This window comes from Sceloporus undulatus, chromosome 2 (assembly GCF_019175285.1).
Source record: "Sceloporus undulatus isolate JIND9_A2432 ecotype Alabama chromosome 2, SceUnd_v1.1, whole genome shotgun sequence".
Classification (NCBI taxonomy): domain Eukaryota; kingdom Metazoa; phylum Chordata; class Lepidosauria; order Squamata; family Phrynosomatidae; genus Sceloporus; species Sceloporus undulatus.
In genome coordinates, this window is record NC_056523.1 from 23,653,998 (window position 1) to 23,672,762 (window position 18,765).

Below are 18,765 nucleotides of genomic sequence, written 5' to 3' on the forward strand. Positions count from 1 at the left end.
GTTGCATCCCACGTTGAAATGAAAAGACTGTTGCATGAGGACTACTGCTGCATAGCTCCTGGTATTTTCTTCAGGGGGCTTGCAAGGAAGGCTTTTTGGTGGACTGTACCCAGTGGGTCACAATGTATGTGTTTTGTACCGTGTGCCATGAATAGCACAGGCATCCACTGTCTGAGATTCCCTTTGCCAGATTCTCAACGCCTCCCCCACAAATACAAAATATTATATTATTGTAGCTGGCTTTATTGAAATTACATTTTGCTTTTAAAATATTGCTCTTCAGACAAATACATATACATCTGGTATGCCAGCAAAATTAATATAACAAATTCATAGGACTGATGTGCATATACATAAAGAACATTTAATCTCAACAAGCTCTCTACAACAATTAGGCATATGGTCTGAATGGAGGCTCATTTAATAGCCCTAGGGTCAGCTTTCCTGGAGGCAGCTTTTTCTTCATAGCAGGCAATGGTGAGAAGAGGCAACAGAAGCCAGAATTTACTTCAGTGCAATATTATCACCAATATCACCAGGCAAGCTTCTCCAGGCAGAAAACGGCACTAATTTAAAATTGTCTATTTTTTTTTAATACAAGGTGGCTATCTTCTTTTAGGCTAAAATGTTTGCTACATACACAGAAGTGAAACATTTCCTATTTTTTATTATTAATATCCTGCTTTCCTCCTCAGAACTGGGACTGAAGGCATTTATTTATTTTCTGTGGAGTTTATCACATGGGATGGATCTTGTGCAGAAACTGGATTTAAACTGGGAAAACCCCGTAAAAGCGGGTAGTTTTTCAAACGTTTGGGATTAACCCAATCAGAAAGTAGAAAAAAAACCTAAAAAGCAGGTTGTTTTTCAGACGTTAGTGTTAATGAGAATTAACGCGACATTAACCCGAACGTAAACTCCCAAAAGTAAAAGGGGTGGGTTTTGTCTACTCCCTGTTTGGGTTAATGTCACATTAACCCTGTCAGGTGTGAAAAACTACCCACTTTTGCAGGTTTTTCCTGGTTTTTGAATCCTGTTTCTGCACATGATTTTTGCAGTTTGCCCCTGTGTGACAAACTCCTTAATCTAATTTGTGCAACAGCCATGGTTCAAGTGGTCCAATGCTGTGGGCTGGATAAATAGATCACCTGCTGTGGGCTATCTATCAACTTTCTTCCTCACCCCCTTTGGTAACTTCACAAAGACCTTGCTGCCTCTCAGATATACAGTACTTCTTAAAATATACCTTATAGATGGAGAATATTTTGCTTCTTTCTTAGAATCCAGCTCATGTTGGCAGTGATCCCTCCTCATCCAGCTCATGGGCTTTTTCCTGTATCATGTTGATAAATATGGTATACTCTTGGTAATTAATTCCGTGATGGAAGAAAAATGGGCTACACATCTAAGAAAAATACAAGATGCCTATCCACATGTAATATTTTCTGACAACTGTTATCAGGTTTTCAGAGTTGCTGATAGGATGTTAGTCCTTCCTGAAGATGCTAAGAGATTGAATCTGTTACCTTGTTGTTTAAAGTGCTTCATCAGTAAGCAATTACCTTATACCTTTAAATAATGTTTGAAAGAGAACCTGCACTACAGTAGTGCTGCCCTTCCATCAAACCAATTACTTTCCGTCTTTCCTAAAAAGTACATAAATTGTTTTATACACATTATCACACACTTATTTATTCAGTCTGGAACAACATGGAACAAGCTGCTGCTGCTGCTGCAGAGACATTTCTTCTATATCCTGATCAATATACAAATATTATCTCCACGTAGGAAGGAAAGTGTAATATATGTCCCATTACTTTCTGGCTGTCCAGCTCTCTGGCAGCTGGCTAGGTCCATCTGTCATGTTTTGACTGTTTGCCAGAGGTGAGCAACTAGCTCAGATATAAGTGTCACACTAGAAATTCATAATGAGCTGGAAGACTATCCCTAATTTGTACACTTAGGGCTAGGTAATGAAAGCATCTTGTGAACCAGTCATACAATCATGATGAACAATACAATGAATTATATGATGTTAGTCTTAAATTGTTAACCACACTCTATGTTTCCCCAGTGTTCTGTTTGCAGCAGACTGTCAGGCAGATGCTTCTAGGTTAGGGTGGGTAAAAACAGTCCCAAGGCTGCTTTTGTAGTCTTCAGCATCTCCAGACACCCTGAACTACCCTTCAAATAGGGTGTCTGTCTCCTCTTGGAAGCCTTCAGGAACAGCATTTCACCTTTGAAAATAAACTGCAGTGGCACTTTTTGCTCACGTAACATTTAAAAAACAACTCAAACACCTGTTTTTCAAAACCAGATGTAGATGTCCAGACTTTCTGCGTGTGTTTTTGTGTGAGAGTTTTTATGATCCCCGTAAAACCTATGGGCAGAAAATGGGGGCCTGGATCACAGTTGTTCTAATCCCAAGCAGGACTGAGGATTATACAGTTATTATACCCCCAACGTAATATGTGTACTTGTACAGACATTGCTTCAACATATGTAAATTCTATTCAGTTATTTACTGTGCCTAGTAGAGTCCTCTCCTCCATGAATTTGGCTAATACTTCCTAAAAGGCAAACCTATCTTGCTGTAATCAATTCTACATGGTATATTAAATAACTGCTATGAGCTATTCCTTTAAAAATAACTTTGCAATCCAGAAGAACCAACATTTTACCAACAGAAACAGAACTCATCCTTTCCCTGCCTAGCCTCCTGTGCTTTTAATCTGCAAAAGTGTAACAGGTGAAGCATTGCCCATCACTCTATTTCCCTGCCAAGAAAATATCAGTTTGCTAACTGTCTGCAACAGCAAACTGGATAAGCTGTAAAAAGCAAAAGACTTTGCCTGGAGCAAAAGTTGGCAAACCAATATATAAAAGAAACAGAACTTTCATGTCTTGCATAGCTCACTGTTGATTTATAATCTGTATAATCTTATAATTTACTTTGAGCATGGAGCCTGAGTTCCCTCTGTCTAAAATGAGACTGTTTGAGCACTAAGGACAATGAGCTTTGATGAGAAAAACGAACAGTGTTCTTCAGTAAAAAAAAAAAATACACTGCATGCTATAAAATGGAAGAAGTTGATGTGCATAAAGAGAACAATGTGCTGGGATACAAAAAGAAGTAGCCAAATGATGTGTATACATCTTGAAATTAGTTTCATTACTACACTTTTATCTCGGTTCCCTTTATTGACAGAAATCTGAGACAATGAACACAACAAATAATAAGTCAGCAATGAAAAACACTGATACCAGTGGTAATGCGGTCACACCACACCAACAACGTCCAAATAAACTACAATCAATTCAAGTCAATTCAAGTGCCTGCTTGAATAATATACTTTTAAAAAAGAAAACACAGCCAGATTCCTGCAGCCCTGCCACAGGGAGTAAGTGCTCCAACTTACGATGACAATGGCCCAGGATTAACGCTTAATGCATTTTATCCAATCCTTTGTGGTCATAATCAAGATAGCAAAAAAGAGATTCACTCCCCCGCTCTATCATGCACTCTTATAGCATGCTCATGCTTAAGAGAGCAATTAAAAATATGTTCCATTATGTACGCCATTGTATTTCACTCCAAATCAAACAGAGATGGATAAACATAATCTAGAATAATGCCCACAATTAATTTCTTTATTCAAATCACTGAGATCATTTAAAAATCCCTATTACCGAGGTTATATTCAAAGAGAAGGGGAGCAGTTAAGTCTTGCTGTGTTGACTTAGATAATAAAAGGGTGGAGTAAGTGTGAAGGAATATAACCAGTCTTGTTCGGTGTATAACTATTGAGATTATAGAACCAGAGGAGTGGTACTTATTCTAGGTTAATTAACCTTCAAGGAAAAAAAGAAGAGAGTACCTTGGCATCGGACCTGCTAGGACTGCATGCCGGGGCACCGCAGAACTGGCATCAGTACAAACCTTGTAGAGTGCCAGCTCTGTACAGGTGTCTTGCGTGGCAGGCTGCAAAACGGGAGCTTCCAGCTGCCTTAATCCTTCAGTCTCGATGGCAACTGAATTCATAATTGATGAAGAGAGGCTTCAGGGAGAGAGCTGCCATTCACTTGTCAGGATGAAAAATAGGTGGAAGGACAGGTCCATGCTGTCAAATAATGGGCAAGAGGGAGACTAAAATGGGAGGAGGGCTGCCACCACAAAAGAGGCTTTGGATTTCGTGAAGACCAACAAAACCCATCTTCATTCAGCCTCCCCTCACAGAATGAAAGAAGCAACTGGAAGTGTGCAGTCAGCTGTTTTTGCAAATCCTTTCAGTGAGCTTAGTCTCCCCAATTTTCAACAGGGGAGAAGAACAGGAAATTTGAGCCATCAACTCCCAAGAAGACTTTCCATTAGCCTCAGAAAACTGTATCGGGGGTATGTGCAATGTTTTAACATATTAAAACAATAAATTGCATTAGGTACCTTGGCAGATGAACAGACACAGCAGTGCATAAAATAAATAAATAAATCTTTAGTTTCCCAATTTTGCCATATGGACTGTTTTCAGAACTGATCATATGGTATCTGATGCCAATCATCAACACAGTGAGCCATTTGGGGTAGAAATATTGAAACATCTTTAAATCAGTCAGCCGTTAAAAACATCATTTACATAACACTTTTTGAATGTGCAAATTTGCTCTGTAACCATCTCCATCCTGTGAGACAGATTTAATTAATTTATATCCCGCTTGTCTCCCACATGAGAGCTAAAACAGCAGATGTTTATAGATTCCCATTACAGTTGATATTCTGTTGAACATTCACGGGACCTGCATAAATCTGTGCAGATTTTGGCTGCAGCAAAGAGGTTGTTGACAGGGATCTAGCAGAGGAGGAACATGAGGGAACAGAACTCCAGCACTCTTTTTAACTGAGCACCATAGTGTGATTGCCCTACCACTAGGGAGAGAGAAGTGGCCACCTCAGGCAGCAGATCGTGTAAGAACACCAAACTTCTTTATTTATTTTAATTCCAAGGCAGAGGGAAAACTCCTTGTGGGATTTTCTGGCTCATGAGCCAAAATAGTTTGGATAATTTGGGGCACTGTAAACTTTGAAGGTGTATGCATGCACACACATGCTTGCCATTTCCTTCTCTGGCTCAGGCAGCAAAATGTCTTAGGCCACAATGATAAACACAGCTAGCTGCATTTTTAACACTGCCCAGGGGGATATGACTACCGAGGCTCCCACAATGGGTTCCTGCATTTCAAATGTTACCTCTATAGTGTAGGTCATGGAAAAACATTGCCATCCTGCCAGCTTGACACTCAACTGACATGCACTATGCCATCACAAAATGGATTGGTGGTGATACAACAAGCAAGAGGACTCTTGTAAAATTTAGCCTCTATCTACCATCTTTGAACATGGAGGCTCCCTTTTTCTGTTACAGGTATCAGCCACTGATCAATCTCTCTTCCTTTAATATCCTTAATCAATACTGTTTCCAGAGGTAAATGCATGTGGCTGGCATTTAATGCTTGCAGGGTTACTTTAAGTTTAAGGAGGGCACTATGTTCCCCTCTAGATGTTCTTGAAATGCAAGTCCCAGTACTCTTATCCAGCATAACCACTGCTAAAGAATCTTGGCACCTGCAGTCCAACCCTGTTGGGAGTGCTTTGACTGTGTATTTCTGCATGGCCTGCATGGCCCTTGGAATCTCTCCCAAATCTGTGTGTCTTGCGTGGCAGGCTGCAAAACGGGAGCTCTCAAATATCTGGGGAGTCACATGATTCCCACCAGAGCTTTAGTTGCATATCTAACACCTGAGATATTCTCCCCCCCCCCAAAAAAAAAAATTCAAATAATCTTCCTAACTAAACGGATGGGGCAGGTTATTGCATTTACATAATAAAAAGTAATCTGTTTGCACTGGTGATATAGATTAATTCATGCAAAGCCATAGCTTTATTTTTCCATGCTACTGACACAGATACAACCCTGTGCAGTAAAAGGGCATCTTTTGAGCAAACATGGTGTTAATGTTCTTTGCACCACAGCCACATTTATTTTAGAATTACACTGTGGTTCACAGTCCTCCTTCCCATTTTGTCCACATTTTGCCAGTAGCTCCCTAAAGGGAAAGCACAACTTTAAAGGCAAGGAAGTGATGAGAGACAATGGCTTGCAGACACTGACCTATGTTCTGGTTTTTGCTCACCTTCTGGTACAGGAGTCAGGCTCAGCCCCCTGCTGCTGGGGGAGGTGAAGCTATTCTCTCAAGCAGCAGACAGAACTGTGGCTTCACATCAGCCACAATAGTGGAAGGAACCTCATGCTGGGTGGGAGGCACACTGTGAGTGACAGTACTCTCCACAACAAGAAACAGCAGCCTTTGATTAGTTCTAGTTGTGCTTCAAGTGGGGGTAGGGGGGGAAGGAAAGAAGCTTGGGAGAAAGGCAAGGCCTTCTTTTGGACAGCAGAGTTGCAGGTGGTTGGCAAACAGAACTTTAGCCAAGTCTCAAGGTGTAATTAGTACAATGTTCATCATCTCCAACCAGCCTGACTATGATGGGACTTGTAGAAAGAGAAGACTGCCTTAGGTAATCACAGCTGCCTGAAGTCACTTCCTTCTGGCAAAAGGAAGTAGAGTCCTTTATGTACACAAGTTGACAAGGGTCCAAAACACACCACAGAAATACTCCAGTCTGAGACCACTTTAACTGCCCTGGCTCAGTGCTAGGGGATCCTGGGAAATGTAGTTTATTGTGACACCAGAGCGCTCTGACAAAGAAGGCTAAATGTCTCACAAAACTACAATTCCCAGAATTCCCTAGCATTGAGCCAGGACATTTAAAGTGGTCTCAATCTGGATTATTTCTGCAGTGTATTTTGAAGCAAGGATACCGACTGGTTCTGGAAGCCAGTAGACTCCAAGGCAACCTTGCAATACACTTGCCGATGGCTAGAAACAGATCGACAATTCCTTAAACTGGATCAGTTCATGAACCACTGGCCCTTATTCAGACCTGCTTGGCTGTACCAAAGATAGGCCTTAATTCCTCAAACATCTCTTACAAGGGTATGCTAAGCACAGGGCATCCTTAATGCCATATGTTGGCATCAGCGGCATCCATCATAGTCAGTAAACAAACATGTTCACTGAATGGAGTCCATTGTACTGCTAAGAAAAATGGCTGCCTAACACAGTTTCCTCTGCACCGCAAGCAAGTACAAGTAAGTACAATGCAGGAGAACTTTGGGGTAGTTGCAAACTCCTTGGAGTTTGGACTGGATGACCTTTGTGGCTTCTTCCAACTTCATGATTCTATGATTGCCCATCTCTGTGGCAAGGAAGTCTCCATGGGCTGCTCTCCCATGTCCCGGCTCTGAATAAATATTCAGTAAAAGGAAATTATTAAGACAGCACCAGAGAACATAAGACTGATTAGGCTTTTAAAGGAATACCCGGAATAGCCTGCACTGAGTGCTGGCTGGGAGTTTAAAGCAAAGACAGCAACTCCAACTAGGAAGTCTACAGGAAATAGTCCAGTGGGGAATTCCATCACCTAAGAAGCCCGGAAGGGTCAACTCCCCTCTTGTTGCATAAACACCACACCAAACATAAGGAAAACAAACAGGCCACCAAGACTCCTCTGGAGAGACCTTGCCTCAGTTCCACTAGATGCAATCCCCAGCCCCAGCCAAGTAGTTTTCATAATTCTCCTCACAGCGTCTGATGCAGCGGCAGAAATAGTTCACATCAGAAATGGCCTCCAGAAGGTCTGTTTGAACCAGGCAAACATCATAGAGCTCTGAGGTGGGAGTGGTCTGCGGACTGCAGCTTATTTGCCCTGAGAGCACCTGCCAAGTTAAACCAAAAAGAAAAATGGAAAGACATCATGAAGAGCCAATTTTTTTTATTCTTTAGATAAGTAGCGATGGCGTCATGTCTGCACCACCTCGTTTGGAGGCGGCGCGTTCGTCACGCCATCATGGCAGCGGCCGTGTGGAATGGCCACCGCCATTTTATATGTGCAAAGCGCGTACTAGGGTTGGGGGGGTGCGGAAGCACCGCCCCTTCCTAACCCTAGTACGCGCTCTGCGCGTACTTTCATGGCGGTCTGTAACCCGCCTCAGCATCTTCCTTGGAGAGCTTGACATATGCTTGATCAGCTCTAAGGGTCAATAAACAGGCTCTCCATACCAGAAAGTCTCTTGGGACCAATAGCAATCCTTCCTATATGCATAGAGGCAAAGTACCCTAATGAGGTATTATAGTGCCTGGATTCCAGCAGGATCCAATTAACTCTCCCTGACCAGCTGTTCCTCAATCCATCAGCCCAGTCTGTACCCCAAAGCAATACCTCCCAGGTGTTTGCCTTCTCTTGTAAAAGGAGAGCTTTTAGGTAGTGACAAAGAACTGACACAGTGGCCAGACCCTCCCTCTCTTTCTCCCCTTGACGTCTTAGAATGGGGAGGCTCTGGTGTGAAAGCTGCCCTTTCAGCACATAGTGCTGTGAATGAGTTTCAGGCTGCTCAGAGCTCCAACAGGGAGACCAGGAATGACTCACACTAGCTAAGGACAGAGGGGGCTGTGCAGCCCAAACAGGCATGAAGCACCTGCTGTTCCATACCAGCAAACAATTCTCCTCTAATTACCTGTGGTGATGACAGGCAGCTTACTCCCTGCTCTTCTTCTCCTTTGGGACTATCTAAGAGTACCATCACACGCCCCTCACTAACCTAGACAGAGGAGTTTAGTCAAGGAGACAGGCATCATTACCTGAGGATGGCATATGGTTTGACAAACAGAATCTAAAGGTTCCACTTTACTCAGCCATAAAGCCTTGGGGAGAGGTGCAGTATCTCAGCCTAGCCTTCCTTCTAGCAGTACTGTGGAGATGCAAATAGAGCACCTGTTTTGCCTGCTAAGAAGCACAGGGAAATTATCAAATACCTTGAAAAATGCAAATAGAAGAGTTTCACAGTAACTATACCTGAGGATGAACAATTGTGTCAGAATCATTCAGCCGAATGTTGTCATCAAAAAAGATGTGGTGGGTGTTTGCATCATGAGGATCAATCCAAAGGGGCTTCCCACCCTTGCTAGAGAACTGATTCTTGGCCCACCTGGAACACAAGAAGACACACAGCTGAAAACTCTCAAGAGTCTTTATGAGAGGAGGTAAGGGATAAGAATATAAAGGGGAAGGCGGTCAGTGAAGAAAATAAAGATTAGAAACAGAAAGCAAGTAAGGTCAGGCAGACAAGAAATAGCATCTAATACACAATGGCTGGAATGTTGTGCTGAGCATTTGTGACCCAACTCTTGGCCTCCAGAACTTTCCTCTGATCCTTGAGCCTTTTTCAGGTATGCTTACTTAATTCAAAACATTTTTTTACAAATAATAAAGGTGAGATTTTTTTTAAAAAAAAATTAAAAGTAAGAGTCTCAATATACTATGACTATAAATTAAATTCCATGTTTGAGAAATGAAAGTGAAGATGGATGAATTAAATCCTGTCCTCAGTGTGCAATTAATGCATATAACTGGGGCTGTTTATGCCCAGTTCATTTGTGCAAACAGAACTTAAAAGAACCTAGCTCTTGATGATTCAGAGAAAAGCACTATCAGTCCTTCCTGAAAGTTTCAGGCAGAGCAGGCTTTCTAGCACTCATAGACATAGGCGGGTTACAGACCACTGAAATGCGACAGTCTCCCGCCACTGCCGCTTGCAGCATCCGGGAGCCACAGCGGCCAAACCGCGTGCTCCCGGACGCTCCGAGGAAGGAGCGTGGAAATCGTGCTCCTTCCTGGGCCCTGGAAAAGACGTAGCGAGGCGGTAGTTGTGCACCCGCGGTGTCACTTCTGGGGTGCGACGTGTGGACGCACAGCATCTGCTATGTCAATATAGCGGCGGCCGTGTGGAAAGGCCGCCGCCATTTGTTACGGACTCTGTCTGTAATAGGAGTAGGGGCGTCTGGAAGAGACGCCCCTTTTTCAAACTGGGACGTCCTGAGGACGTCCGAAATGGCGGTTTGTAACACGCCTACAGAATCATAAAATTCACAGAGCTGGCAGGACCTTGCAGGTCATTGAGTCCAATCCCTTGTCCAATCTAGAATCTATAATGAAACAACCAAAGTATCCCAGGCAAACAGACACCTCTGCTTGAATACTTTCAACAAAGGATCGCCCACCACTTCCCAAATCAGTCTGTTCCATCTTCCAACAGCTCTAACTATGATGAAGTTAATCCTAATTATATCTTTAGTCCAAATCTGCTTCCTTGCAATTTTCCCTCCACTGTGTCTCTACTGGGGGCTCAGGCTGCATAGTGAAACAGGAGAAAGCAACTGAGTTATACCCCAAGAGAAATATCAACATTTCCACCAAATCACACTTTCTTTTATTTACTGGTAAGGCTCATGTGCTGGGAACAGAAAAAGATGAACCCACAAACCTCAGTCTTTGGATCAATCCCAGCAGGACACAGTGGTGTCTGATTAAAATGAGAACTCATGATTATGTCTTTAAATAGCAGCTTCCAAGGATTTTAGCAGAAGTGGACTCAGTAAGAAAGGTGTAAACATGACTCAACAGGAATCCCTAGCTGAAGTCAGGAAATGGAATGATAATCCTCTTACAAACCTGGTCATTTACCTGGACCAGAAGACACAGTATCACAAAGCATTTTTTAAAAATACTGAAACACATTGTTAGGAAAAGGGAAAGACTAAAGAGATCAATTTATAAAATAAGGCAATTTAAAAAATAAAACTGGTCAGATTGGCTTTTTGACAGCTAATAAAATCAAACTGCTGAAATCATCATCAATAAAAGTGCACCTACCACCCACCAAGGACTATGAAGAAGACCATGTTCTTAAGTTTCTCACCAATCAAAGTGGTCCTGGAAGCCACAGAGGCCTTCCCTGGAGCTGAAATAGGCATACATTTTTCTGCCACCATCTTCAGTGGATAGCCGTTCTGCTCCGTGAGTCAACACTACCTTCCGCTTGCTGCAGCGTATGATTCCGGGACTGAGGTCTACAGGCAACTACCATTGTGAAATGGGGGGGAGAGAGAAATAAGTTGAAATTCTATTGCCTTTCACTGACCTAACAAGCCCAAAACGGTAAGCCAGAGACCATCTATCTAAGGCCCCATACAGACAGGCCAAAATAAAGCTGCTTCAGGTCATTTTGGAGGTATGCTGTTTAAATGATGCATGCGTCCTAAGAGTCCAAAAGCCGTGCCAAAGCCACAATCCAGTCCTAAGGACTGAAGCGCAGCTTTGGCACAGCTTCTGGCCTCTTAGAACACAATGCATCATTTAAACAGCATACCTCCAAAGTGACCCAAAGCAGCTTTATTTTGGCAGTCTGTATGGGGCTTAAGATAAGGAGACTTTAAGATGCAGGATTATTCAGGGGAAAGAAACAGACACATGAGATGATCTTCCTAATGGGAGCAGAAACTCAAGGTTGTCACAGCATGTGAAATCTCACTCCCCAAGGAAGCAGCAGAAAGGTGTTTGCTGGTGCATCACCCAGCCCAAGAACTACTTCCAAGTTACTTTCTGCTGCTTTTGTCTCTTGTGTAGCGGCCTACTCATATGAACTGATTATGTGGGTGCCTGGCAACATAGACTTGTCCCTGCTGGATTAGGCCAAAAGCTTATACAGTCCAGCATTATTTCTAACAGGTGTTAGCCAGATGCCTTTAGGATGGTCATGGGCCAGGACTGAAGATACCAGCCTATATGTGTTGTATATACCCAGAATCTGACAGTCAGGAATCTGCTGTGCCAAAGCATGGACTGTAACATGGAGAAGGTGTGCAACAAAATGGATGGAGTACATTGACTTTGACTTCAGAAACCTAGGTACAAATGATGGTTTAGCCACGAAGCTCATCTTCAGTTAGTCACCTACTGTTAGCCTAATTTACCTCATGGAGTTATTTGTAAGATAAAATGGGATGGTCTCCTGTGAGCACTACCATTATGTTCTCATTGAGACATTCAGCATTGTGTAGTGGTTTGAGCATTAGACTAGGACACTGAGAGACCAGAGTACGAATTGCTGCTCAGCCATGGAAAACCACTGGGTGACTTTGGACACATCACACTCTTTCAGCCTCAGAGGATGGCAATGGCAAGTTCCCTCTGATTAAACTTGCCAAGAAAACCCTATGATAGGGTCACCATAAGTCGGACATGACTTGAAGGGACTCAACAACAACAACAGCAACAAATATTCTACCCTGATCAATGGAGGTCCCCAAATGTACCTGATAGATCAGAGAAGTTCCTACAGTTGAAATCTCTCCAGGTCTTGCAGCTGACCAAAATGGAAAGAAATGGCAAAACAACAACTGCTTTAACTTTCACAGCTCCTTCCTATAGAATCCTGGGATTTGAAGTTTGTTTTGGCCCCAGTGCTCTCTGACAGGGAAGGCTAAATATCTCACAAAACTACACATCCCAGAATTCCATAGCACTGACCCATTGGCAGTCAAAGAGGTGTCAAACTGGATTATTTCTGCAGTGCAGATACAGCCTCATTCACATTCTGATCAACTGAAAGAATGGGCAAAAACTAAGCATACTGGGAAGGAACAGAGTTTCGGTTTCTGATAAAGCACTACAGTGTCTTTCACTCAGCAAATGGTAATGCCTGCTGGGCTGAAAAACCTACGACAAAGAGAAATCCAGCATGCTTTCTGCCCACTCACCGAGATATCTGGCAGAGAAGGGAAGTGGGGGTGCTGCCCCTCCAGGGCACAGCGCACCACGCGCAGGACACGAGGCAGGTCTGTGCCAAAGGTGCGGAAGATGACAGCAAACTGCCTCCCTTCTTGGTGCAGACTCTCCAGGAGATAGAAGAAGGAAGGCAGCACAAAGTGGTAGTGCCTGCCTTGTTCACCTTGGATAGAGAGCAGTGGGTGAGCTGGGCCCTGCCATTCCAGCAGCTTCAAGTGGTGCTGGTGAACGTCTCGGAACTGCTGCCCTTTGTCTGTGTCAGTGAATTTGGTGTTTCGCCCATACTGAGAGTAAAAACTTACAGCACCCTTGCAGGGAGGAAGCAACGAAGGGGACTCACTGAGCCACTGCCACTTGCCTGCAAGAGAAAAGAAGGGAGGACATGAATGTCAAGGTGCTCTGTTTTAAAACTGATCTCTCTTCCATTCTTGTGAAGACATTATCCCTTGTCTCAGGTCAACATACAACTATACTTACTTTTTGTGTTAACTTCAAATTCCTAGTTTTTAAATTGAAGGCCCCCTGCTGCTTCATTCCAATGATCTTTCTATGTTCTCTTTACTTGCCTTCTGCCCACACATATTCAACAGTGAACTGAAAGGGGAACCACAGGCTGCCCTGAATCCCATTTTGGGGAAAAGGCAAGATATAAATTCATATTCTGTATGTGTTATGTACAAGCACAAAAGAGAAAAAGTTGGCAGGCTGAATTATTCAATTCTGAAGAGACCACCAACAATATTTAAATGTGCATAGGTATTGGCGAAGTACATTATGCAACAGCTGTTTTGATCATGTTAGTCACCCACAGAACAAAAGAACATCATTGATAAAGAAATCTGGATTGTGGGAAGAATAATGGGTACATTGTCCAGCCTTGCAGTTGAGAGAGAGCCAAAAGCATACAAATTGTTGACACAGAGACAAAATACAACAGACAGCACTACATATGAGAAAAAAGGGTGTTATACTGCTAATGTAAGCATTAGACCATAGTTAGTACAATGGGCACCTAACCTTTTCACCGGATGTCAATTTACACTTGTGAAGACACACATAGGCCAGGTATAGAAAGAATGTGACCATCTGAATGTTGGACTACAACTCCCACCAGCCTATCTAGCATAGCTGGGATCTACAGTTCAGAAACATTTGAAGGGTCACACTATGCCTGCCCTGTCTGTCTTAGGCCATATTTAAATAATTCTGTACTTCTACCAGTAGGACTCCAAGGCCAGCATCCTTTTGGTTACTCCCATTCAATTGTTGAATGGTGTGGCAACATATAGACAAATGTTATTGATTCAACAGAACTACTCTGTTTAGGACTAACAATAGGAATATACTAATTTAGGCTAAAGCTAGGAATATACCCAATTATAGAAAAATGGCTTAGGAGAGTTGTGTTTAAAGAGAGGACTTCACTGGCATTTTGCAGCCAGCCCCATCATAACCCTCTCTCTTTTACCCTTTACCATGGTTAAATGTGGTTTTGAAAGAGGCATTTATTTTGATAAAGTGTTCCTTTTCACGGAAACAGGAAGCTATGCATCGCTATTTTTCAAAATGAAAAACCATCAAGCAAGATCTGGGATGCAAATTCTCTTTACTAAACCATTTTATCAAGCCCCTAAACTTCAGTATTCTAGTCCTGAAAGTGTTTATCTGTGACTGTAATGACCTAGTAGTAGTCAGTATCTTAATCTAATTATTTTGTTCTAATATAATCACAGTGGTTACATCACAATGCTTTAGGACCTCACCTGAAGGACCAACCTTTCCCCAAGTCACAGTAGTCAGGTAACAGTTCAAAGCAGCTCTAGGATCCTGATTGGTAACAGCATCAGAGACTAGGATAGTGTTGTTCAAGTCAATGTGCAGAACTAGCTTCCGTTTCTTAGGATTTAAGATTGCTTCATAAAGAGGAACCAAATGGGTGTTGGATCCTGAATGCTGGCAAGGCACATCATCATCTTCTCTTTGGGGAGACTGTCCAAGTTGCTCTTCAGCACAGCTGACCTTGAAAACTTTGTCTTGATCTGTAGGATTTTGTACACCATTCCCAAGGCCATCTGTCGCAGAATCAGCGCTTTTGCTTTTCCTCAAACTGGCATGGCTGTTAACAGATTCTGAATCTACTAGTCCCACAGCCATTTCAGTGCATAAGGGTGCCTGCTTGGATTTCAAAGTTCCAGTATCTCTGCTAGAAATATCATCACCTACAGTCCAGTTGTCAGTAGGATCCCTCTCTCTCAAAGCCATTGTTGGGTTATTCGTGGGCTTGGATGAAACAGGAGAAAGAAACTCAACTGTATGAATGAGGAAAAAATAATAATTAAGCAGTGATCGTGAATCCTTTACCACACTCAGTGTGATATATAGTACTGGTTTATTATCCTGGGCTTGGACCTGGGAAGTTCAGTTTCATTCAGCTGTGAAGCCCATGGCATGGATTTCAACAAATTTCTACTTCTCAACCATCATGAATAACTGGAGGCTCTTGTTTGAATAAAGGACTGCTGTATGCTTCTTGAAGGAAAGTTGGAGAATACCAAAGTAACTAGTTCATCAACATAATCATCTTTATCCTTAATATCTTCTGAGATCATCCAATTTAAAGTACTATTTCTTTTTTACAGATAGAGGATGGAGGCAGAAAAATGTAACTTCCAGAAGCCACCCCAAGTAAGAAAGAATTCACATTTAGCAAAACTACATGGCACAGCCCTCACAGGATACCACTTTAGAAAACTGTCTAACTCATCTGACACATATGGCCCAAAAAATTAACTAGTGGTGTAGAGCTGGCAAAGAAGCATGTCCATGAAACAGGTCTCCCTGAACCTTTCCCCAGAATCCTGCTCCTCTTCAGAACCACACAATCCACATACCTTTCTCATCTGTTTTTTCCTTATCTACTTGATTTTATTCTATTCCATGCAAGTGAAGCATAACAGGTGACAGTCTCAGGCGTTTCACAGTCACCTAGCCACAAACAGAAGGAAGCATTTTGTTACATAATTGAACTTATGCAAGTTACTGCCACAAGATGTAGTGATAAGCATTAGCAAAGAGAGCACTGTGTATGTGTGGCATGTGCTTTCAAAGGATTAGTCACTGTCAAACACATTGGAGGTGGGTCTACCACTCACTATTAGTCATGACCACACAAGGGTAAGCGGTGGAACCAGCATGTCTATATAGAACTTCTTTATGTGGGAAGGTTTAGAGGCATTTCCTACATATAGGACTGATTGTTATGCTGGTGCAAAGAGCGGAAGAGGCTTACTCACACACATCCCAATCCACATTCTTCCAAAGCCACACTGCTTGAGTCACAGCATGATAGTACTGTGTCCAGAATCCTGGACTATATGAACCTTTGATCTGATCCAGAAAAGCAATGTTAATGTGCTTATTGTCATCACTGGCAAATGTATTTCTAGGTCATCAATGCAGCGATGTTTGTGCATTTCAGCTCCTTAGCCCTACACACTCACTGGAACATACAAACATCTGCTAACTGAGGCAACAGTCCACACACCTGATCAAGTGACCAAAGCCTCCAAAAGCTTATACCAAAATAACATTGGTTTGCCTTTTAGGTGCCACAGGTTGTTTGTGATGTAAGAAACTAACATGACCCTACCCCTCAACATTTGCGGTTTTTCAACAATATATATGTCTGCTTCTATTTTTGCACCAAAACCAAAACCAACATCTCAAATAGTACATTAAAGAAACAAACCCTTTAATCGCAAAAAAGCTAACTATTCTACTCAATAGCTGCCAACACTCCTGGCCTTAAACAAATTTGCCTTCAGTTAACAAACAAAGAAAACATAGCCTGATCCTCCATGAGTTTCCTAGAAATTAATTCTAACATATCTAATAGTACTGACTTTCAAAGGAGCAAGCACACAGTTGCATTTCCAGCTAAAGTCTACATTTAGTTTTGTGTAATACCCAAACCTCTGACTAAACATGCATAAGATTAACTTAAGCCTATGATTGTATTACTGAAGATTATCACTCCTGAGTCTGAGAAATCCACAAACTGTGGAGTCAGCCACAAGCTACACGAAAAGCAGTTTTCTCAAACATCTTGTTTCCTCCAGCCTTATCTTGGCTACACAACATTTTGTCAGCTTATTCCCCCTTAATTCTTAGTTGCCAGGCTTAGCATTTAAACTCCCTACATTTTCTGTGTACACTAATGCTCTTTTTCATCCCTTTCCCAGGCCCTGATCATCAACGTTTGGAAGCAGACAGATTAGACAGTCAAAGAACCAGGAGGAATTTGTGTTTAAGAGGGATGCATCTACACTGTCAAAATAAGGCAGTTTGACAACACTTCAGCTGCCATGGCGAGGCCTGACCAAAGCAGAATATAGTGGCATTATCACTTCCCTCGATCGAGACACTATACTCCTACAAACTACAAATCCCCGGATGCAATAGGATAGAGCCACAGCACTTGAGAGACTGTGTGGTGTAGCCATTTCAGTGTTGGACATTTCATGTCCGAGGGGGGAATCGAACCCTGGTCTCCAGAGTTGTAGTGCAGCACTCAAACCATGATGCCAGGCTGGCTCAATGTAAAACTGCATACGCTAAAAAGCAAACCGTAACTACAATACACACTCCATACAAAAGCCACTCCACCTTGGCCAACGGTCTTGGATTTTGGGAGCTGGAGTTCAAAACATCTGGGAGGCCAGAGGATGGGAATCCCTTGTGTAGGGGCACCCAGGTCTGCGGCATGAAGAGAGATGTCCTCACCACAAAGGAGGACAAGGCACCACAAAATGGAGGGCATTCAAGGAAAAGGACGTTATCAAGTAAAAACTAAAAACGTTCTCTGATGAATGTAAATTCCTGGCTAGTCTTGCTCCTAACGGATGACCTTTTGGACTTCCTCCTGGACAGAAGGCTCAAATGTGGGCCATGTCCTGGAAAAGGAGGACGCGTCTGGTCACTCTGAGCCCAATGGGGATTTGGACCAGTCACTCACACTTGCCCTCTCCTTTTTGCTCAACCTGACCTACCTGGCAGGGCTGTTGTGTGGATCCAAAGGGGGAGAAGAATGGGGAGAAGAAAGGAGGGAAGGCTAAAGGAGGGGCCTGCATTACCTCTGCTTCTCCCTATCTCCCTGCTATCTATTTTACCCAACCTTCACAGACTGAAAGGAGATGTGACCCCATCAGCTGCCATTTCACAGCTGTTAGCTTACAAGTGTACACCGCTTAGAGACTGCTATCCTGGGGCTTTCTTGGCAAGGTTTCTTCAGAGGGCTTTTGCCTTTGCCTTCCTCTGAGGCTGAGAGAGTGTGACTTGCCAAAGGTCACCCAGAGGGTCTTTGTGGCTGAGCTGGGAATCGAACCCTGGTCTCCAGAGTCCTAGTCCAACGCTCAAACCACTACGCCACGATGACCCCCCAATAACCAGACCCCCCCCCGACCACCAGCTAAGACTACGAAGTTACCGCCGGCTTCCAAGTTCCGCTCCTTCTCCGGAAGCCCATAGAGAAACTGCTCCAGAGGCGGCTAGAAGGCTTCTTCTCCCTTTTGACACTGCGGCGGCGCCCACCACAGCGCCACCTGGCGGCAGCGGCGCCTCTCTGCTCCCAACACCTTCCTGGAATCTCCAAATGGACATTGCATTTCCTTGACTTTGAAAATCCCCCAGTGACCCATGGCCAGAAAAGGGGGCTCTGCAGCCTGCAGATAGTAGTACTGTCTGAACTAAGACCAGGAACAGGAAATGCAGACCTAGGACTAACATCTTCCATTTCTTTCTCCTGTTTGCCTCATGAAGAAGAAGCCAGTGTGACTTCAAAAGCTTGCAACATGTCATTGTGCATTTTGGCTGTACTATGAATAACCAACAAGGTTATTCATAGTGCAGTTGGAGGGTCCATCCAGTCCAACCCCATTCTGCCATGCAGGAACACACAGAATCAAAGTATGCTCTGGTCAGGCCTCCCCTGGAATATTGTGTCCAGTTTTGGGCCCCACAATTTAAAAAGG

At 43.1% G+C, this 18,765-nt stretch overlaps 1 protein-coding gene across 1 annotated transcript; it reads right to left on the reverse strand.

Moving 5' to 3' along the window:
• Positions 1–737: 737 nt before the first annotated feature.
• LOC121922829 lies at positions 738–18,256 on the reverse strand. The gene is made up of 6 exons (XM_042452680.1): positions 18,222–18,256; positions 14,500–15,045; positions 12,709–13,094; positions 10,869–11,029; positions 8,966–9,098; positions 738–7,829 (listed from the first exon to the last, which is right to left on the reverse strand). The coding sequence occupies exons 2-6, from the start codon at positions 14,996–14,998 to the stop codon at positions 7,647–7,649; spliced, it is 1,362 nt and encodes a 453-aa protein (XP_042308614.1). The 5' UTR covers positions 14,999–15,045; positions 18,222–18,256; the 3' UTR covers positions 738–7,646.
• Between the last annotated feature and the right edge of the window lie 509 nt (positions 18,257–18,765).